Genomic DNA, 20,628 nt, shown 5'->3' with positions numbered 1-20,628 from the left:
CCAGGGGGAAAATTCTGTGCTATATCTTTTCCTCTGCCATGGAATCAACAAAATTATGGGAAACAGAATCGGAATATTACGTGTTTGAAAATTGCAAAAGTGATAGCGTAACTATTACTGAGAGAGCCAAGTTAAAAGACTTACTTTAAATCAAGGTTATTATCAAAAACACTTGAACATTTACGCAGGTAAACTTACTTTGGAGAATCACATTTGACAAGTCCCTAAATGTGAACTGTTGACTTAGCAGTGGTATAGCTGCATCAGATAAACCTAACTTCACCTTAATCCTGTCTAGTAGGTAGTATTTTTCTATCCTCCTAAGTACTGCTGGTTTCTCTGTTAATTTCTTAAAGTGACCTCTTCTTATTAAAGTTTAAGATTGTGGGGCGCCTGGGTGGCTTAGTCGGTTAAGCATCCGACTCTTGTTGATTTCGGCTCAGGCCATGATCTCAGGGTTGGGGGATCAAGCGCCAGGTCGGGCTCCACGCTCAGCACGAGTCTGCTTCTCTCTCTCTCCCTCCACTCCTCCCCCAGCTCAAATAAATAAAATAAAATATTAAAAAAAATTAAGGTTGTGTTTGAAAGATATTGTTCTATTTCTTTCATTTATTCAAGCGCGACTGGAACACACATCAAAAGAATTGCTTCTGTCACTACCCCCACCCCCAACTTATTCCTCTCCTAAGAAATGGGAACTCCATCACCCAGGTCCTCAGCCAAATACAAGAGGAATCAACCTTAATTTCTTTCTTTCCTTCTCCCTGAGAATCAGTACACAGCAAGTCCTGTCGTTTCCATCTGCAAATAAATCTCAACCGTTCACTTCTCTCCATCTCCACCGCCATCCTTACTCTGGGCCATTATCATCTTTGTCATCAGGCTAACACAATGGCTTCCAAGAAGAGTCCTCCTGCTCACATACTTCACCTTGTTGCTCTGTCTCCAACCACTCTCCACCAGCAGAGTGCCTGCTCTGGTAAATACACATGTCAAATAACATCAAAGCTCTGCTTAAAACTTTCAGCTTGCACCCTTCTTGTTGAACCCAGAGTAGCTTCTTTCTACCCCAGCAGCTCCACCCACCATATCCTCTGCCTGCGACGCCCTCTCCCCATATTTTCACATGTCTTGGAAGTCTCAAAAGTGCTCTGTACCACTCACTCACTATTATGGTATACCTTCGCGGCATTGAATAGTATTTGATTTTAAAAAGAAATGACCAGACTTTATTTTTGAAGAGCAGTTTTAGGTTTACAGAAAAACAGCAGAGTACAAATTTCTCATATACCCGTACTCCCCTACTTACCTAGAAAATTTGCCCCATTAACATTTGGCATTAATGTGGTTACATGTGTTACAATTGATGAGCCAGGATTGATATAATTAACTGAAGTCCCTAGTCTAGATTAGGGCTCACTCTTAGGGTTGCAAATTCTATGGATTTTAAGAAATCCATGATGTCATGTATTCACCACTACAGTGTCATACAGAACAGATTCACTGCCCTGAAACTCTGCTGTGCACCACCTATTCATCTCCTCCCCTGCAACCTCTGGCAACCACTGAGCTCTTCATTGTCTCTATGGTTTTGCCTTTTCCAGAAGGTCAAATACTTGGAATCATACATATGTCCACTATTTGATTAAAAAAAATACTAACTTAATTATTGTCTGTGTCTGCCTCCAGAGTATAGGCCCCACAAAATAGGGATCCCGTCTGTCTTGTGCTCTCCTTGGCCACAGTACCAACCACAGGTCCACAGTGGATCCTCTGCAGGAAACTGTGGATTGAATGACTGGATGAATCTACCTGTCAACCCACTAGAGAGCAATCACCTATACTTTCGAAACATTCCTTTCTCGAATTGTTCCAGTAACTTTGGAGCAGACTTATCTGGGTTTCTGGCTTTTACATTGCTGCTTTGCAGAAATTGGGAAAATAAGTGTTGTTCTCTGGTCTCGAGTGGTTAAGAGTGTGGCCATGACAGCTCCTTTGCCCCAGGCGACCAGTATGTCCTGTAGGGATTTCTCCAGTCATGCTGGACATGCAAGGGCTCCTTGAGTTAGAGAGGCAGAACTTGGATTGTGTCCTACAAGGTAAGAGCAAACTCTGCTCTGCCACTTCCCTCCTTGCCTCTGCTCTGCTCAATCTTATCCCTTTCCTGCCTGAACAATCTCTACTTTGAGCACCGGCTACTATTCTATTCTCCTCTTCCTCACATCTTTTCATCTGTGAAGCAGAAAAACACTCTAATTGTGACTGATGAGAGAGAAAACAGCACTCAAGATTTCCTGTATTAAGGAAAAGAAGAACCAGATATTTTAAAGTGCAATTAACTATAACAAAAAACCCACACCTTCTAAAATACTAAAAAATGTCCCACGGTCTCTGCCACAGTTTCCCTAAAATGTCCAACTTTGTCTCCTTAAAATTTTTTACCCTAATCTCCACCATTTAATACACAAAAACTGATTTTCTTATTCAATTCTTAAATTCTTCTTTTGTTTATTGTGTCACAATTTTTAGAAATCTTCTTTTTACAAATCTTCTCATAGGAGACAGATGCCTCTGAATTCATGATGATGGAAGCTTGAGGATGTTCTTACTACTTCCTACATTTAGACTCGAGGAAATATACCCATCATCACCCTATCCAAGGCCTTAATTGTTTTATATCCTTCAAGTTTAGACCTACACAGCCTCTGTCTTTCCCACCTAAGCCCTAATCTTTCTAACATAAACCCCTTCCCAGCAGGGGAAGCAAAAATGAACAAAACCCAATAAGACATTTAGCAACACTGTTGGTTGTGGAAACAGTAAGTAATATGTCTTTGGGGGGACATTTAAAAGCTAAAAAGGAATATTTTTGAAAATGCATACAATTAAAAAGAACATAGCACAAAGGAAAAAATATATTAAAACCCATTTGTAAACTTCAAATATTTTAAATTACATCACAGAATTTTCAAAAGAATAGGAAAATCTTACCACTGTATTTGAAAAGGATCTTTTAACTCATTCAATACCAAATAGCACTGCCTAGTCCTAGTTTAGTGGGTTTATTCTGTGTTCCTTTTTTTTTTAATTAGAAAAATACTTTTAAAGGCTACACACTTGTAATTTGTAATTTAGGGAGCTATTTGCAGTGTATACTTTTATACTTTTTGTATTCATTCACCTAAAAATTTAGTTGACAGTGAATTATCTGGTCTTTGAGCCTATAATCATCTCCTTTTAATGCCTAGAATTTCATAGAATGCTATCTAGGTCCTTTAAAAATAAGGAAATCAACCACTACTAAAGACATAGTCTTGCCCCTAAGACATGTTTCTTTTTCAAATTTTTCCTGAGTTCCATAAAGATGATATAAAATAATAAATAAAGCAAGCCCAAAGTGTGCCCATGAGACTTTACTGACTTTGAGGGCTCCAGTGACCTGGGTAAATCACCTCCTAAAGCTTCATCGGAGGTTGACCAAGTTACTAACAGCCTCATTGCAATTACAGCCTTATTCTGCAGGTCAGAATCCGTAATTCCATAGGTTTTCCTTAGCTATCACTCTGTCAGATAGGAATATTCCCAATCTAACAGGATTGTAGCCTTGCTTCTGTTCCCAGGTTGTTCAGCATTCATTTGAATGGCAGTGTATCCAATAATAAACAGTGGCTCGGTAAGGGATAAAATATAGAAAGAAGCAAACTTACCATCAAACACGTTACTATAATAACAAAGATGCTGAGAAAAATGACAACAGCATAAAATCCTTCTTTGCTCCAGATTTTGTCCGCTTCATGCTGCCCTTGTAAAACATTTTTCTTTAAAAGCAAAACAGAAAGTCCGACGTTAAATGAGAATTTGAGGAGAATGGCGTTCTTATCAGAAACTAAACATATTTTTAGCTTTATTCCATTCAGTGTAGTAGAACACACCTACATCCCCCGCAGCCAGAGCTGCTTCTCCAACTGAACTAAGACAAGGACTGCCATCCGTATACATTAAGAGATGATTTTATCTCGTGTCCAGGAGCGAGCATGCCTGACATGCCACATTGGGTCCTGGACTTCGTAAACATCCCTCCACCAATCTCTTTTGGAAATTACCTGGTTCATAAAGTAAAAGAGTTCTGTTCTTTTCTGTGTTGAGGAAATTTTTTCTGAGGCATTCCTTACTCTGTTTTCAGTCCCCTCCCACAACACCAACACCCTGGCTTACGTGCAGCTCTTGACTTTTAAACAAAAGTGAAACAGGTGCAAACAAAATCTCATGATGCCTTTATAAACAGAGCAACAATGTCGGCATCGTTTTTTTTTTTCTCTTTCATCAAATCTTTTTTTTTTCCTTGAAATGCGGTCCACTTTGTCAAAATCTGATTAAATTTCACCTCAACCATACACATTGTTAGGGTATTATATTTTATTAAGGCAACAGAGAACATCAAAAGTCCAGAACTGTTTGGTGATAAAAGGTAAAATAAATAATTTTATTTATGCTTTTAAAATTTTTTGGCTTACTACTCAGTGGGTGAAAGGGTAGAGAGGAAGCTGAATATAATGTGAATGAATGTCTTAGTTTTATACCTACTAGTATCACATCTTAGAATGCAATTAAATTTTATAATTCAGTGAAATTTATAGATTTATAGTTAAGGAAACTTTCACTTGAAACCAAATGGTCTATGGTTAGGAAAAACATAAATGCTAAATCAAGTCAAATGCTCCCACGCCTCTAAAATTCCAATTTGTTAAAGTATGCTTTTTATTTCCTTTAGTGAGAATACTTGTCTGTCCTTGGATCTTGTCTCCAACAATTAAGAAAGAATTGAGCAACAGGATATTGAATGATGAGAAACCACATGAAGAGAGGTAGTGGAGAATGAGAGGTTATCATGGACACACCGGTGGCAGGTGAGCGCCCAGCTTAATGTGACCACCGGGGTGACTTCAGCCTCTACTACGTGGAAGATCCACCTAGCCGATCCTTGTCAACCCACAGGATCATGAGAAATCAATAGCTGTCTCAAAAAAAAAAAAAAAAGCCTTGAACAAAAACCTGTCCTTGTAGGTGTCTGAACTTTGAAATCATTGTTATTTTTTCAAGACTTTTTAAAAAATAAAATACATTCAATGTTTGTAAATTAGACAAAAAGAATATTTGCCTTAAAAGAAACTACTTTTATCCTGGAACTCAAGTGAGTGCTGCTGGGGACTTGAACAAAACAGAACAGAAAGGATCTTAGAGTTCAGTTGTGATTATAAAAATGACTTGAAGGAGTTAAGTTTCTATTTCCTTTGCTTATAAAACACTGATATGCTCACCATAACATCTTGCCTACTTTCTAAGACACAAATTCATAGATACAATAGATGACTTGTATATCTTTTATTAGGATTTTATTTATTTATTTAAGAGAGAGAGAGAGAGAGCGAGCATGATGGGGGGGTTGGGGGGGGGTGAGAGGGAGAGGGAGAAGCAGGTTCCCTGCTGAGCAGCTCAATCCCAGGACCCTGAGATCATGACCTGAGCTGAAGGCAGATGCTTAACCTACTGAGCCACCCAGGCGCCCTGATTTGTGTATCTTCTAAAAACATGTAAGTGGTAAGTTGAGGGAGAATCTGAAAATACTTCCTCAACGACATGATTAGAAACCAAGTATCTGGGGCACCTGGGTGGCTCAGATGGTTAAGCGGCTGCCTTCGGCTCAGGTCATGATCTCAGGGTTGTGGGATGAAGCCCTTGTTGGGATCGAGCCCTCGTTGGGCTCCGAGCTCAGTGGGGAGTCTGCTTCTCCCTTTCCTTCTGCCTCTCCCCTTGCTTACACTCTCTCTCTTTGTATCATTCTGTCTCAAATGAAAAAATCTTAAAAAAACAGAAAGAAAGAAAGAAACTAAGTATCCTGCTGGAAAGGAAGTCTTGGATTCAAGTGGTGACTTGTCTTTTACTCTTTGACCTCAGCCAGATCATATTTAATACAACGCCTCTATAAACATAGCTGGAAACTAACAGAAAAGAAAACTCTTGTAAAAATCAGTTATAAACATGGAAATGAGTTTTTTTTACAGGCAACTAAATAACATCTATTGCTTGCCATAAAAGCAAACTAGTTAAGCCTTCAAGTAGGCAGCCTAAACTTGTCAAATTTAAGTATGAGGATAGGAGCTTTAGTTCATGTAAAATTTGGATTAAAAGGGGTGGTTAGGTGGGTGGAAAGAGATTTTGTGTTCCTAACCTGATTTGCTTCATTTCTTTTTCTTTTTTCTGCTATAGTTCGACACCTCCTGGAATATCAACATGCTCCTTTCTGCTTAAGACAAATCTGTTTTGTTTTCTCTTTTAACCAAAGCGGTGCTGAAGGAAGAATTAACCTCCTACCCCCACACCCCCACTCCTAGTTAGAAAGGCACATGTTTTGAACTCCTAGAACTTAGTCACTGCACTTTCTTGGTAAATAGATTTCCTCCTGAGTCATGCTATTACTCTGAGCACTACTATATTTGTACAGAGATCTAAAAAAATTGATAAGGACAAGGTAATAAATGGAAAAGTTTGTAGTTAAGATCCCACAAGTCAAAAAAATATAATCCACATGAATCTCCAATCTAACCTTTACATAAGGGGCTGAGGGTTCAATAATTCAGAGGCTCCACGGTCAGGTCAAGCCCAATGCCACTGTATCATCTTTACCTCTTATTCTATAGCTACCTCTCTACATCGCTTTGCCCTTTAACTTTGTTGCAGTAAAAAAAATTGCTGGGTTTTGTTTTAATCTATTACTTAAAATTTGGGCAGTTTCCTCTACCCATAACACGGCTTCTCTATATCCTGTTTAATAATTTGATGCACTATAGTTGTCTTGTTGGTTTAAAAAAAAAAAAAATCTGATCCCAAGTGGTGGGAGACATCCCAAATGCTAGGAGAGATGATACAGAGGCTTCAGGAGCTAAATCTTTTGAGGAGATGAGGCACACAGAATAAGAATGAAATGGAAATATTATAAATTATCTGGTTAATTGATTGAATTAGGCAGATAAATGAGGTGTATCCTACAACAATGTAATTTTGTTCGATAAATGCCCAACTTCCACTGGATTGTGCACAAAGTGAACAATTCGTTCTGAATGATCTGACACATGTTAACATTAATTGCATTCCTCCTCTGCATTGTAGGGCCAGGACAATAATTCTTTAAATCCCTGGCTCCTGTTCCAGTTTCAAGGAACGAACACTCACCATACTCATGGGTTACGGTACATGTTTATTTGGTGTGTTTTTTTCTCTTCGGAAATATTCCACGAAAGTTATCATTCAGCACATTGGCCTGTCATTTAAAGAAGGTACTTTCTCCTTTGAAACATAAGACCCGTTCAAGAGGGAATAATTGGCAATTAAACAACGGCAAATCCTAAAATCATTTTTTTATTATCAGTGTAGAACTTACTGTTTCAATAGATTTTTAATTGATAAATTAATTAAAAATCTTAAATTAATTTTATAAAAACACTTAAAAATAGAAGCTAAAATAATGAATTTCATTTTATTTCCTTAAGCTTTAACTTAAGAGGCAACGGGAAGTCTAGTGTCATCTTTACAAGCATCTTATAACAAAATAATTTCGAAGTACCTATATCGTTCTAGGTCATAAAAATATATGAGGAATAATGTCTTTTCTCCCCAAAAAACTTAGATTCAAAGTGAAAAAAGATGAATAAACAAAAGTAATTCTCTGTTTGGTATTTTTGTTTCCCAAGAGTCATTTCTAATTAAAAAAACAAAACAAGCAAATAAAGAAATGGCAACAACAGAAAACACATCCTTCCCTGAAAGTAACTAATATAAGTTTAGAAAAGGATGCTTTGAGACATCATTCACGGTGTTCTATAATCCAGATAAAGGATGAAAAACCAAAATACCAGTATTCTTTTTTTTTCTGTTAATAAACATGTTAGTTACCACAGCACAGCTATAATTTGGGGATAAAAATGTGAACGAATGGGTTGAGGGATAAGCTGTTATCACACATTGATGACAAAGATGAATAAAGACATGGGGAAGCTCACAGAACACCATCACCATCTTAAACAAATATCAATAAATGCTTTTGCAGTGCCCCTGTGGACTAAATGTGTCTGAGGCTCCCCATGACAGTAGATGGTTTTCTCCTGTTTGTGCATTAGAGCTTCAGGTCAGAGGGTAATGCTGGGTTCATTCTAGAAGTGCCTGAACAAAAGCCTCAAACAATCCATCTGTCCTTAATGAAATGCCTCTTCTATCCAATTAAAATACTTCCTAGTCTCCTGTAATGTAATATTTTCTAGATTTCCTCAATATCTAAATTCCTACATTTTCATAAAATATATCACATTTTGACCACTGAATAAACTTCCATTGTTCAAGTGCAGTACAGACCTGTGGTCTATTGTGGGTTAATAGTTCTGTGACAAGATCCTCATCTTCACTGGGCTGAGGTGTGTTGAAGGACAAACACTCGATTTTAACTAGCTTTTTTGTTTGGCGAGCTTCTCTGGGTTCGCATATCCGGATGACTCACTAAGCTGCCATATTCCTTCTAAAGCATTCAGAAGAGTATCTAAACTCAGAATAAAGCAACAGGGAGGAAAGCTTATAATATTCGCTGAAAGCTTACAGGAAGAAGAATAAATTAACCCAATGGTCTTTTTAAAATGTAAAGAATTGTCCTGAGTAAGATAGTGTGCAAGGCAGCCGGTCGAGGGCCTAGATATGGAAATGGGGTTTGGTTTGATACAAAAGGGAGGCCCTTCAGAGTCCCATGCAGTTAGGGCTGGTGAGGGGTTCGGGTGTTGCAGCTCATATGGACCCTTTTCCCTGGCCTCTCCGAAGCAGGAGGTGGTCTCTTTTTCCTCAAAGAGCCTATGGCTCAGTGTGGTAATGTTAGCTATACCTCCTCCTGTATTCTCCTTAGCTGCTTACGTCTCATTTGCCCTACTAGAATACAAACTCACTGAAAGCAAAAATCATATTTTATTTATTTATTTGTTTGTTTATTCATTCATTTGTCCAACTGTGGATATTACCTAGCACAATGCTTGGCTGTTCGAGTGCCCATTATATTCCAGGTACTGAATGAAGGGACTAAGAACAGATGAAACAAAATGGCACATGCTCTCAGGGAACCTACAGTGTGGAATAAGGGATTTTTGCACTAAGCTCAATGAAAACACAAAGCAGACACCCACATCTGTGAAGGCACAAGAGAAGGCTTTGCTATATAGTAGACTGAACTTGAACTGTGAAAGTTGTACAGATGGATCAACATATGCGCAAAGCATGGAGGAAAGAGACAGCATGCCGGCGTCCTCACACCTACTGAGTCTGAAGTTGCGGAAGCACAAACCAGGAGGATGTTGTTCAGCCATTAGACAGCCCCGTGCACCAAGGATCTTATCTCATATTAAGAAATCCAGACCTGATTCTATAGCATTAGGAAGCCAGAGAAGAATCATGACGTTTGGAGGGCATGGCCAGATTTGCTTTTAGAACGAGAGAGAGAAAAATCCCCTGTGTGTGCGATGGGGGGTGGGCAGGGCACGGGGAGGACAGAAGCGGAGCAAAACTTAATGCAGCAGGAGCAGCTGGAGGGGGTTGTTATCGTCATGGTTCGGTGATGAAATAGATACGTTTTCATTCTGCCAATAAAAAAACTGTCCCGCGGATGCGTGGGTGGCTCAGTCGTTAAGCGTCTGCCTTCAGCTCAGGTCATGATCCCGGGGTCCCGGGATCGAGCCCCACATCGGGCTCCCTGCTCAGCAGGAAGCCTGCTTCTCCCTCTCCCGCTCCCCCTTGTGTTCTTTCTCTCACTGTGTCTCTCTCTGTCAAATAAATAAAATCTTTTAAAAAAACAAACAAAACAAAAAAACTGTCCTGCATTCAAATTGTATTTGGTGCCTACTCTAGGTGAGGACTTCCACACATATTTCTAAAATTTAATTCATATTTCAAGTCTGTAAGATAAAGACTATACCTTTTTTTTTTTTAACTAGACCCATTTTGGAAAGGAAGAAACTATGAGGCTCAGAGAGGCTGAGACTATGCAAAAACATTAATCTCACAGAGATTAAATCACCTGCCCAAGGTCACACGCATCTTAAAGTGCTGGCTTTGGGATTCAAATTCAGTCTTGTATCAAAGCTTTTTATACCACACCTGTGATATTTGCTGAAATGAGAGGCATTGTGCTTTCCTGCAAAGGGGAAGAGACTAGGAATCAAGATGTCTAAATGTCAAATGTTTTATACTCCACTTGCTTGTCACTTTGATGAAGTCACTTCATGTCAAATAGGCCTTACTTTCTGCATCTATAAAATGTTCACATAGTTCCCTCGAAGTCTGATGCTATGATTCTGTGGATTTAATTACATATATTTGGGATGATGATCGTTCTAGCGAGTTTGTTACAGTGGGATGAAGCAGAAGAAGAAAAAACAAAAAACAAAAAACAGGGACTGAATTTATTCAGGAGTGAGGATGGTGGAGACGGTGGGGGCAAGTTAAAAAGTGTCAAAACTAGAAAACACTGTGAAGACTCGATCCACAGTTGTTAAAATCAGGTTCCTCGGAAAACAAAACAAAGCAAACAAACAAAAATACATTTCCAATTAATTCCAAGGTTGTGGACAAAGGTGAGTATCTGGTGATCATTTTGACAATGAAGGCAGTGAGGAGTATACCTGTTACGGAAGAAAGATAACAGGATGGTTTTTCTTTGACACTTCAGTTTCAAACAATCAACTGACAAATACATTCAAATGGTTTTTCTTTGACACAGTTTACTGGATAAGTCAAAATAATTTACAAGGCCAAAAAGATTTAGAGAAGAAAGTGTCTCGGAGTGGAACGTTGATGTGAAAATAAATTTCCTTAAGGAATAAACATATTTAGTATGAAGATTAGAGAATTCTGACCCTCGGGGAGATTTTTATTATCAAATAACACACAATAAACAGCTTTCATTTCAACACCTCCTGGGATCGAGTTACCATGTCATGTGAACTGTGCACATTTCTAAATGAAATAGTCCATGAACAACATACCTCAGGGGAGACTTCTATAATTCCAAATTGGGATAAACTTTGATGTAAAACATTTATATTAAGTGAACGCAGCACTTCCTCAGACGGCAGAGCATCCGAAGTTCCTGCTTTTCGGTTTATAGGAGACACAAATAGTTCAACACTGTTCTTCTTTCCCTAGTAAAAGCAGATTATTTATGTATGTTAATAGACATTTTAAACAGCTTTGGGAAATATTTTCACCTTTTCTCTAGAATCATTAAAGAAAATTAGAACCCTAGAAACTCCAAAGGCTTCTTGGAGATCACATTTGCTAGTTATCTGGCACACTTAATATTTTCAGCCCGAAGCTGAAATCTTCCAACGGCTTTCTTTCAAGATTTGTAACTTTATATTTCATTGGATGCTGGTTTAATTGCCACTCCATATTGTAATTTTTGAAATACATCATTCAGACGTTCCTAGACTAATTGTGTTGAAAGAAGCGTTTAAAAATCAAATGAATTAAATAAAATCTGATATAACAGTACAATTATTAGATATCACACCACTCCATATAGTTTTCTTATAACTTGTATCAGTGCGAAGGCTGGACTAACTAAGGAAGCTGATGCTAGATGAGCTTTGAAGTTGCTTCCCTGATCCTGTTCCTCACCTCAAGTATATTATACTTTTAAAATCTATACTTGGGAGGGGGTGCCTGGGTGGCTCAGTCGGTTAAGCATCTGCCTTGGGCTCAGGTCATGATCCCAGGGTCCTGGGATCAAGCCCCACATCGGGCTCCCTGCTTGGCGGGAAGCCTGCTTCTCCCTCTTACTTTCCTTCTGTTCTCTCCCTCTCTCTCTCTCTCTCTCAAATAAATAAAATCTTAAAAAAAATAAAATAAAATCTATCCTTGGTAGAAATGCATATGCTGTGCAGTAATATCAAGATACTTTCCTCCTAGTGTTACCTGTTAGTATTATTACCTCATTAGCTGAAATGGATACAGAGGATTTCTTACCATAAATGGCTGATATGCCACATACACACAAAAAACCAAACACCACACAAAAATGACATTGTCACTGACAGATTCTCCTTTACAACTTACACGGTGCACTTACAGAGGGAATTGTTGTTGGTCTTTTCTTTTTGATACATGGAGTTCTCTCATGCTAGAAAATGTTCTTTCAATGCAATTTATCAGAAGTTCAGCCAGCTATAAAATGCAGTATCGTGCTCGGTTTGGCAGCACATAAACTAAAATGCAGTATCAGTGTACTAGCAATCCAGAAAAAACGTTTCCGGGGACACCTGGGTGGCTCAGGCCGTTAAGCGTCTGCCTTTGGCTCAGTACATGATCCCAGGGTCCTGCTATCGAGTCCCACATCGGGCTCCTTGTTCAGTGGGGAGCCTGCTTCTCCCTCTGCCTGCCGCTCCCCCTGTTTGTGCTCTCTCTCTCTCTCTCTCTGACAAATAAATAAATAAAATCTTTAAAAAAAATAAAGTTTAAAAAATCCCATTTCTGTGTTTGCAGGGGACAATGACTAAATATAGCATAATGCTGATGTAAAACATGTTTATAATAATTTAAATAGTTTCTGACCTAATAACAACAATGGTAGGAACAGATCACTCGTTTTGTGCCTGACACACTCCTGAGTAGTTATATCTGTTATCTCATTTAATGCTCAAAACACCTCCAGGACCATAGGTATGATGGTTATCTCTATTTTGCAAATGAAGAAACATAAGTGGCTTGCCTAAGGTCACACAGCTGGGATATGGCCAAGCTGGTTCTGTCCGTCTGCCTCCGAAGCATGCGCTCTTAATCACCGTGCTCGGCTGCCCTTGGCATCGTCACAGCTCCCCCCTGTTAGAATAACTGCTCTTAGAAACAGACATATATAAATGCCACTAACATTCTCTGAGGATGAGCATATACCTCCCTGGGTGTGGCAAATCTCTTATCCCTACAAAGAGCCATTATGCTCATTAAATCTATGCACCTAAATGTATATCTAAGGTATCTAAGTACACATACACAAGTTAGGTCTAGATCTAAGACACTGATAATACCTGTGTCTTCTCACTTGAGCCAGCTATGCCCTGGATAAAAATAACCAATTTAGCTCTTTGGGGATATTGGGGAATGTTGTATTTACTCTTCAACGGTACTGTGTTAAAAACTTTTGTGTTGTTTTTTTTTTTTTAAGCTTATTTAGTCCCAAGAAGTAGTTGACTCACAGAATAAAAGTTATTATGGGGTCTGAAACAACTCACTCTCCACACGCAGGAAAAATGAAGAGAAACAAAAGCTCTAAACCAAAATAAAAAGCAAATTCTTCTCCATGGCTGAACGTGCAGATACAGATGAAAGGGAAAGGTGAGCTCAAGCAGGAGCATCAGAATTTCCAGCAAGGAGAAGATACAGTAAGACGTAAGATGATCCCAGAGTCCCTTCTCAGAGGAACCTTAGGTGATCAGCTGTTTACAAAGAGAAAACCCTATGATTTGAATTTGCCTTTCATTGCCATTTGCTCACACCCACCTTCACGTGCAGGTGGGAGCATGCAGTTGGATGACACCAAGGTTCCCAAACACTGAGGGAAGGGGAAAGAAATAATGTGGGGATTGACAGGTAGGTCTGAAGTGGGCCTCTGCAAAAGATCCTTCAGTTTTACCTTGTCCCCACCTGAGATACCCAATCTAAGTGTTCTTGTGACTTTTCAGCATTATCTATTCTTTTTTTTTTTTTTTTTTTTTTTTTTATTCATGATAGAGAGGCAGAGGCAGAGGGAGAAGCAGGCTCCCCACCGAGCAGGGACAGGGACACTTCCCCCCCCCATGTGGGACTTGATCCCAGGACCCTGGAATCACGACCTGAGCTGAAGGCAGATGCTTAACCGACCAAACCACCCAGGAGCCCCAGCCTTATCTATTCTTGCATTCCATTTGGGCTGCTATCCTTAAGGATTGGTTCTTCTTTACTCTTTATTTGAAATCCTCTGCCTTGTGCATTCACTATCCTTCATCCTGATACACTTGAAGGGTTTTAATAGTTATTGTCTGGAGACAGAGTCTTCACTGATACAGAAGCTTTCCCTCTTAGGGAGAATATTTTGGGAGTACTGTGAGATAAGAATTTTCAGCCTCTCTAGTCACACCTATCAGGGTAGTAGCTCACCTTGAACTATGAGAGGGTCGACAAACTTTTTCTGGAAAGGACCAGCCAGCAAATATCGTAGCTTTAAATTTAGCCAAAAATCTGTCGCAACTACTCAACCCTGCCATTGTAGCAGGAAAGCCGCCATAGACAATCTGGAAACAAATGGGTATGGCTTGTTCCAATAAAACTTTCCTTGCACAAACAGGTGGCATGCCAGATTTGGCTCGTGGGTGATAGAACTATAGCATGGATATTCTTTATTATCGAAGCCTTTAATAAAAATCAAAGTTTGTACTCTGGGAATGCAAAGTGTAGGCATCTTACAAGGAGGCGGTTGATGTGCACTTGCTGGGGTAAGATCCCTAAAGCTGCGGCCACTCCCTGGCGGAAGATCCGAAGCAAGGTTATATTCAGTCGGCTTACATCCATTTGCAGGGTCTGAAAAATAAAGGAAAAAAAAATCAAAATTACGATAAATCTGTCATTCAAGACATTCAGTTCCTGACTGATGACCGACCACAACAATGTCTGTGACTGATAAATTCATACTCATGGTGCTTTATGGCATTTTTAGTGGAGATAAAATTATAGGGACATTTTATGTGAAATTTTAAATAATGGTAGTCAAAAAGATGGTGCGATTTATCTAGTCATAATAAATAATGCAAATGAATAATCAGTTCCTGAGGAATGTCATTGAAATATGTGTCGGTCTTTAGTTTCAGTCCAGAGGACAGAATGGGATATACGGCCAACTACATTTCAGTAATCCAAGCCTGAGGACATCTTTAATTTGTGTTCACACACAGTCACAGGCTGTGTAAGTTCCATAATGCCAGACTTGGCAGTTTCTCTATATGGTCATGTGCTGCCAGTCCAAGGCAAAAGAACTAGGTGCAAAAATGCATTTCCAAACTCTGCTAAAGAAGCCCATGGTACTGATAATTTGGTAAGGTAATAAGGTAAACAGTTGTTATTCACAAGAGTGTGTTTGGGCACACACTCTTAATTTTCAGGTTATTTTGGAAAAAAAGACAACTAAATACTTAAAAATTCCTAAAACACAAATCGAGTTATAAAAGTTACAAAATTAATAATATAGCCTTTATTGAAGCCATGGGTGCTGTTACTACATTTAAAGCATGAACTAGTTAAGGTACTTTCAAAAATGCATCAGAATCATTTGAGCTAGATACTTTGCAAGATGGGGAAATCAAATCTTAATGCATTTCTTGTGTTTGATAATACTTACTTCACTAACTTGACCATAGTTGGTTATCATTGACTGCTGGATGGTTGCAATAGCATCTATTCTATGAAGTAAAATACAGTTCTATGTGCACACTTCTCTGATAAAGAGATTGCTCTTAAGCATCATCTACTGTGGTATAAAAACTCTCAGAGGACCTTTTCACTGTTTGTTGTAAAAGGAGAATGGAACTGCTTTTGAGAATGTATTGTTTTTTAAGGAAACATTACAGCTTCTATACATAAAGTTAGTACAAAATAAGTGATTGGAAACTGGACCAAATGCTCAATGCTACAGGAATCAGAGAGAGTTGAGGAGGTCAAAGGAGGTAAATGGTTCCCAGTCAAAATGGCAGACCCAGCTGAAGCTCCAGACTGCTTTTATACCTTAGGATCTTTTAATGTTTGCATTGGGTCAGGGGTCATAGAGGTTGGTCATGTTAGGAAGCTGGAATTGGACTCCTTGCAAACAACTGAGATCCAGAAAAGGGCACAGCCATTTAAAAACTCTAGCTAATGGCCCAATGATAAGGTATAACTTGCTTCTGGAGAGGGGGAAAAGAGAATTATGTTGGGGGTAGGTAGAAAAGCTATATCAACACCATCAGTGATACTTTTTTTTATTAAATAAAAACCATCAACTAGTACATAATTGTCTGCTATATTATTCTCTGTACTATTCTACAGACTAAAATTCTTTCCAATATAAAACAACATAACTTAATAAATACCTAAAGTAAGACTTGAGCTCAACCCTGAAGGATGAGTTGGATTTGGAAATGCAGTAATGAGGATAACATTATACTTTCAAGCATGCTTTGTGTTCTATGGAAAGATGCTTTATGGAAAAATCCAAGAGCTAAGAAAAACTCAGTCCACCTGGTGGTTCTGAGAAACAGAGGCTTCCTTTTGTCCAACAGTTTCCTTTTGGCTCTGCAAGGCTGTGGAAGCTGTCAACAGATGTGGGATATTGCACTGGAGACTTTACTCCTCTCCTTTTGTATGAGCAAAGATGGGTTCCTCTGTTACCACAAATGCTGATTAGGAAGCACTGACTCCTGGCTCAACCCCAGTGTTTGTCAGGCAGGGCAAAGAGGCAGGCACTGCTCCTGATCCCCACGGGCAGGATTTGGAGCCAACAGTCGATGCTGGGAACTGAGAGTCAAGGGGGTTGTATACACACTTGAGAACTCAATTCCCAGGGCCATGATTAGCTTGAAGCTTGTAACTGTGGAAACAGTATTAAAGTCTAAGTTCCTCAGATTAAAATGGCAAATGGAAGTGAAATGGGAAGTCAAGATTAAAAATCATTCAAAATGGCAACTTTCCAAGAAGGCAAAAGCTGTACACTTGAAACAGAAATTTAGACTACCTAACTAAAGTGAAGAAGTGAGCTGAAATAATTAGTTTAAAAATTGCAGTCATCTGGCTCATTGCATCAAAACATTTGAATAATTTGCCTCAGTTCTCTGCTTGCCTGAGAAAAGTTGGCATGTATTTCTGACTATTCCCCATAAAATGGTGATGCTAAAGTGAAGTACAAAAAAGTAAATACATATTTGAGGGTCTAACATGGGCCAGACATTCTGTATGAGTACAAATGAAGAAAAACAAAGGATCCTAGACAAAACGAGAATTTTATTTCAGAGAAAATCAAAGTATATGAATTCCTGTAGCTAGAGGACATATGTTTCTCCTTCCTTCTGCATAGATGCTAGGGATGCACAGCTTCTTTTCATCCTATTATGTGAAATCATAACAACTATAATAGAATATAAATTTTCATGGCAATAACAGCAGTGTCATAACTTCAAAGTTACCGTATAATAACACAAGATAAATCTTAGTCAGAATTCTAAACCCATTTAGTCATTTGTATTATTTAACACACAAATGATTTAAGCTTTTAATTTCAAGAGATTCAAATGCTCTTTCCAAATGCAAATCCTAAGCCATTTCACAGTAGTCAATAATGCAAATATATTATTATCCAAAAACAACTGAGTATTTTATTGATTATTACAAATACATACACAGACAAAAATGAAACCTATTAAACAATTCAAAGATTTCAATCTCCATCTGTATTTAAATTTATTGGGCCTCTGCCTTGTTAAGAGATTCCTGAGTCAATTCTCTTTACCTGGGACCTAGTTTCTGCCCCCCACCCCCCACCTCCACCCCCAGCAACCCCACAATCCTGCAAGAGGAAATACTGCTTTGTAATAAGACTTTTTTTCTTTGGTCACCAGATTGTCCACTAAAGTAACTGATGCCTATGAAACTTAGATATAAATCAGTCCAGTAGAACTGATTAAATCTAGGCACCATTATTATGTTTAAATTATTCGTATGTGATTGGCTTTAACAATTTATTTTTAAAGAACACTTGGATTATTTTTGCCTGGGAGGGTGGCAGTTTTCCAAATGTTAGACCTGTCTTGATATAATGCAGCCTGGTCTGCCATCTGATCAACCTCAGTAAGAGTCAGGACCACACCCAGTAGCCCCATTAGAATGGGGAAGGCCAAATGTCCATCAGTCTTACTGATGAGATGTCCTCAAAGCCCCTGAAAGATGTCCGTCTCAGTTCCCAACAGCCACTAAGGAACCCAGCTTGCTCAGGACCAAGCCTCAGGAGGAATCCGCCCTATCTCTAGTGAGTCTCATTGCTACCTGGGCTCTCTAACTCCACATTATTGGCAAGGAGCCTCCCCATTTTGGCTGGAGGTTAGATTGTCAAGTGAATTCCAGGAATAAAAATGAAAGTTTCTCTGTTTATGTCATTGAACCAAGTGGAAAACCCTGACCCATCAGAGGCGTTTTATGCAATTACCCAGTCCTTTCTTACAATTCTGTGTTGTCCTCTGTTATTACTTAGGTAGTATTTTATTTTTATTTCTGTATTTCTCATTCCCACCTTTCTCAGAATTTTACACCTGCTTCCTTCTATGCGAATGTTCCACTTATACTTCAAACTCAGCATCACCCAAACTGAACTTACCTTTTCCCCTCTCCCCATCCGTGACCACATTTACTTCTATTTCTATATTCCATATAATGGGATGAAGTCTCATGCTTTTGAGTCATATTGACTTCATTCTTTTTCCTCCTCCTTCATCCCACCATCATGACATCCAATTAATTATCAAGTTCTGCTTATTCTACTTCTAAATATCTCTTGAATGTTGAATCCATCTTCATCTATATTTCTACCATCTTGGTTCAGACACCATCATGGCCATCTAGACTGTTTGAATAGAATCTTCATGGGTTGCCAATCATCTATGGTTTCTAATTCATTCCCTACATGGACATCATAGTGATCTGTGCAAAATGCTAGCTCAATCTAGTCACTATTTACCTTAAATACTTTGAGAAAATCTCATTGTCTAATGAGAGCTTCTACTGCAATTTCCCTGTCCATCATGCTCATTATACTTCAGCTGTACAGAAGGTGTAATAAACATGCCATACCATTTTTGCATCGTGTCAGTGCATATCTGCACCACTGGTTAGGCTTTCTTCCTTCTCCTTGGAGCCTCAGCTCAAAGACCATTCTGTCAGGCTTCTATAACCTCTCCTTCCTCCTTCCTTTGCTTGCATCTTTCAGTTCTCCAATAGTATTCTATGTTGGACTTTAGTTATATTTTGTTTAAATTTTTACAATAAAAACTTCCTACTTATTACAAAAAAATCAAGGTACAGAAAGATATATAGTAAAAAGTAAAAATATGCTTGTTCTTTCATTTCAACCTCCAGAAATAACACTATTTCTTGTGTATCCTTCAAGTATTTTCTCTACATATATGATACAAAAATAGCATGTATATAACATGTGTATTACTATTAAGTACAAATAGGTTTAAGCAACACACAGCATTCCACAACTTGCTCTTTTTCACTTAATATATCAGGGATATATTTCTTATTTATAATATATATTGTCATCAAATATCATGTTTAGATTCTATCTAATAATTTCTCACTTTTTTAAAAAAACTTTTTAAAAATTTTTACTTATTTATTTTTGAGGGGGAGAGAGAGAGAGCACAGGCAGAGGGAGGGGCAGAGGGAGAAGCAAACTCCCCACTGAGCAGGGAGCCCATTGCGTGGGGCCTGAACTTAAGACCTGGAGATTGAGGCCCAAGCCGAGATCAAGACTCGGACACTTAACTGATGAAGCCACCCAGGCACCCCAATAATTATAATATTATTTTTATATTGTCATGTTCCATATATTTACATTATATTCTGTGTAATAGAGACGACTCATCCAGCCTATTGCCTCCACTTGGAAACTTAGCCCATTTACAACTAGGCAAAGCCATGTGATAGTTCTTACCAGTTAATATAAATGAAAGTAAAGCGACATTTTCAGTCTGAGGCAGTTAAGAATGAGGGTGTCTTCTCTTTCTTTCTGTCTTCTCTCTTGTCTATAAGCTGGGTGGTTCCAGGGTGACCCTAAGACTCTGAAAACAGTGGAGCCACACAAAGGGAGATACCTGGGACTCCAAGGGCAGAGACCCTGCCCAACCCGTTATTAAACAGTGACATGAGTTAAACATAACCTTTTATTGTATTAAGTCCCTCAGATATTGGGTTGTGTTAGTGTTATTTGCACTGATGAATACACTCTGTAATTGTAATTTTTAAAGTTCTGTAGTGTTAGTTAAATATTCAAATGGATTCAGTGCTCACGATCAGCTTCTTCCTGAGTTCTTTAGTTTGATGGATCTCTTATTTAGCGGGAATTCATCATCAGATAGCTTCTTTCAAGCAGGGTTCATGAGTGCTATATTTCCTGAGGCCTTATACGTTTGAGAATGTGTATGGTGCTTATAATGATAAATGACAACTTGGCTGGATGTTACCTTCTTGAGTCAGTCTTTATTTTTATTTTTTTGCCTTTGAACTCTGCTGCTATTATTCCAATGCCTTCTGGCACTGAAAGTTGCTCTAAAAAAATACCCCGGCTTGAGGCTAGCCTCTCTTGTAGATAACCTGCTGTTTCTGTCTGAAATCTCACAGGAGTCTCTATTTTTAAAGTTAAAAAACTTCATCAGGATATTTCCTTGGGTTGATAGTTCCTGAAGCAAGCCATGCCCTTGAAGTCTACAGATTCTAAATTCTCTGTTTCAGAAATACTTTCTCCTTTTATACATTTGAATGATTTCTCTT

At 38.6% G+C, this 20,628-nt stretch overlaps 1 protein-coding gene across 2 annotated transcripts in view; it reads right to left on the bottom strand.

Annotated features, from left to right (window-relative positions):
• Positions 1-20,628, bottom strand: part of PTPRR (protein tyrosine phosphatase receptor type R) — a 240,815-nt gene that overhangs the window by 94,309 nt on the left and 125,878 nt on the right. Inside the window, exons 3-5 of one of the 2 annotated variants that reach the window (XM_025882873.2) lie at positions 14,524-14,637; positions 11,070-11,225; positions 3,708-3,818 (exon numbers count right to left, since the gene is read on the bottom strand). In XM_025882873.2, coding sequence (XP_025738658.2) covers positions 3,708-3,818; positions 11,070-11,225; positions 14,524-14,637 — 381 coding nt within the window. Of the gene's footprint in view, positions 1-3,707; positions 3,819-4,103; positions 4,223-11,069; positions 11,226-14,523; positions 14,638-20,628 lie in introns of those variants that run through there. The other variant, XM_073900670.1, reaches the window with a different exon arrangement.

This window comes from Callorhinus ursinus, unplaced genomic scaffold, assembly GCF_003265705.2.
Source record: "Callorhinus ursinus isolate GAN/ISIS: 27379988/994484 unplaced genomic scaffold, GSC_fseal_2.0 scaffold14, whole genome shotgun sequence".
Classification (NCBI taxonomy): Eukaryota; Metazoa; Chordata; class Mammalia; order Carnivora; family Otariidae; genus Callorhinus; species Callorhinus ursinus.
This window is presented reverse-complemented; position numbering and strand designations above follow the sequence as displayed.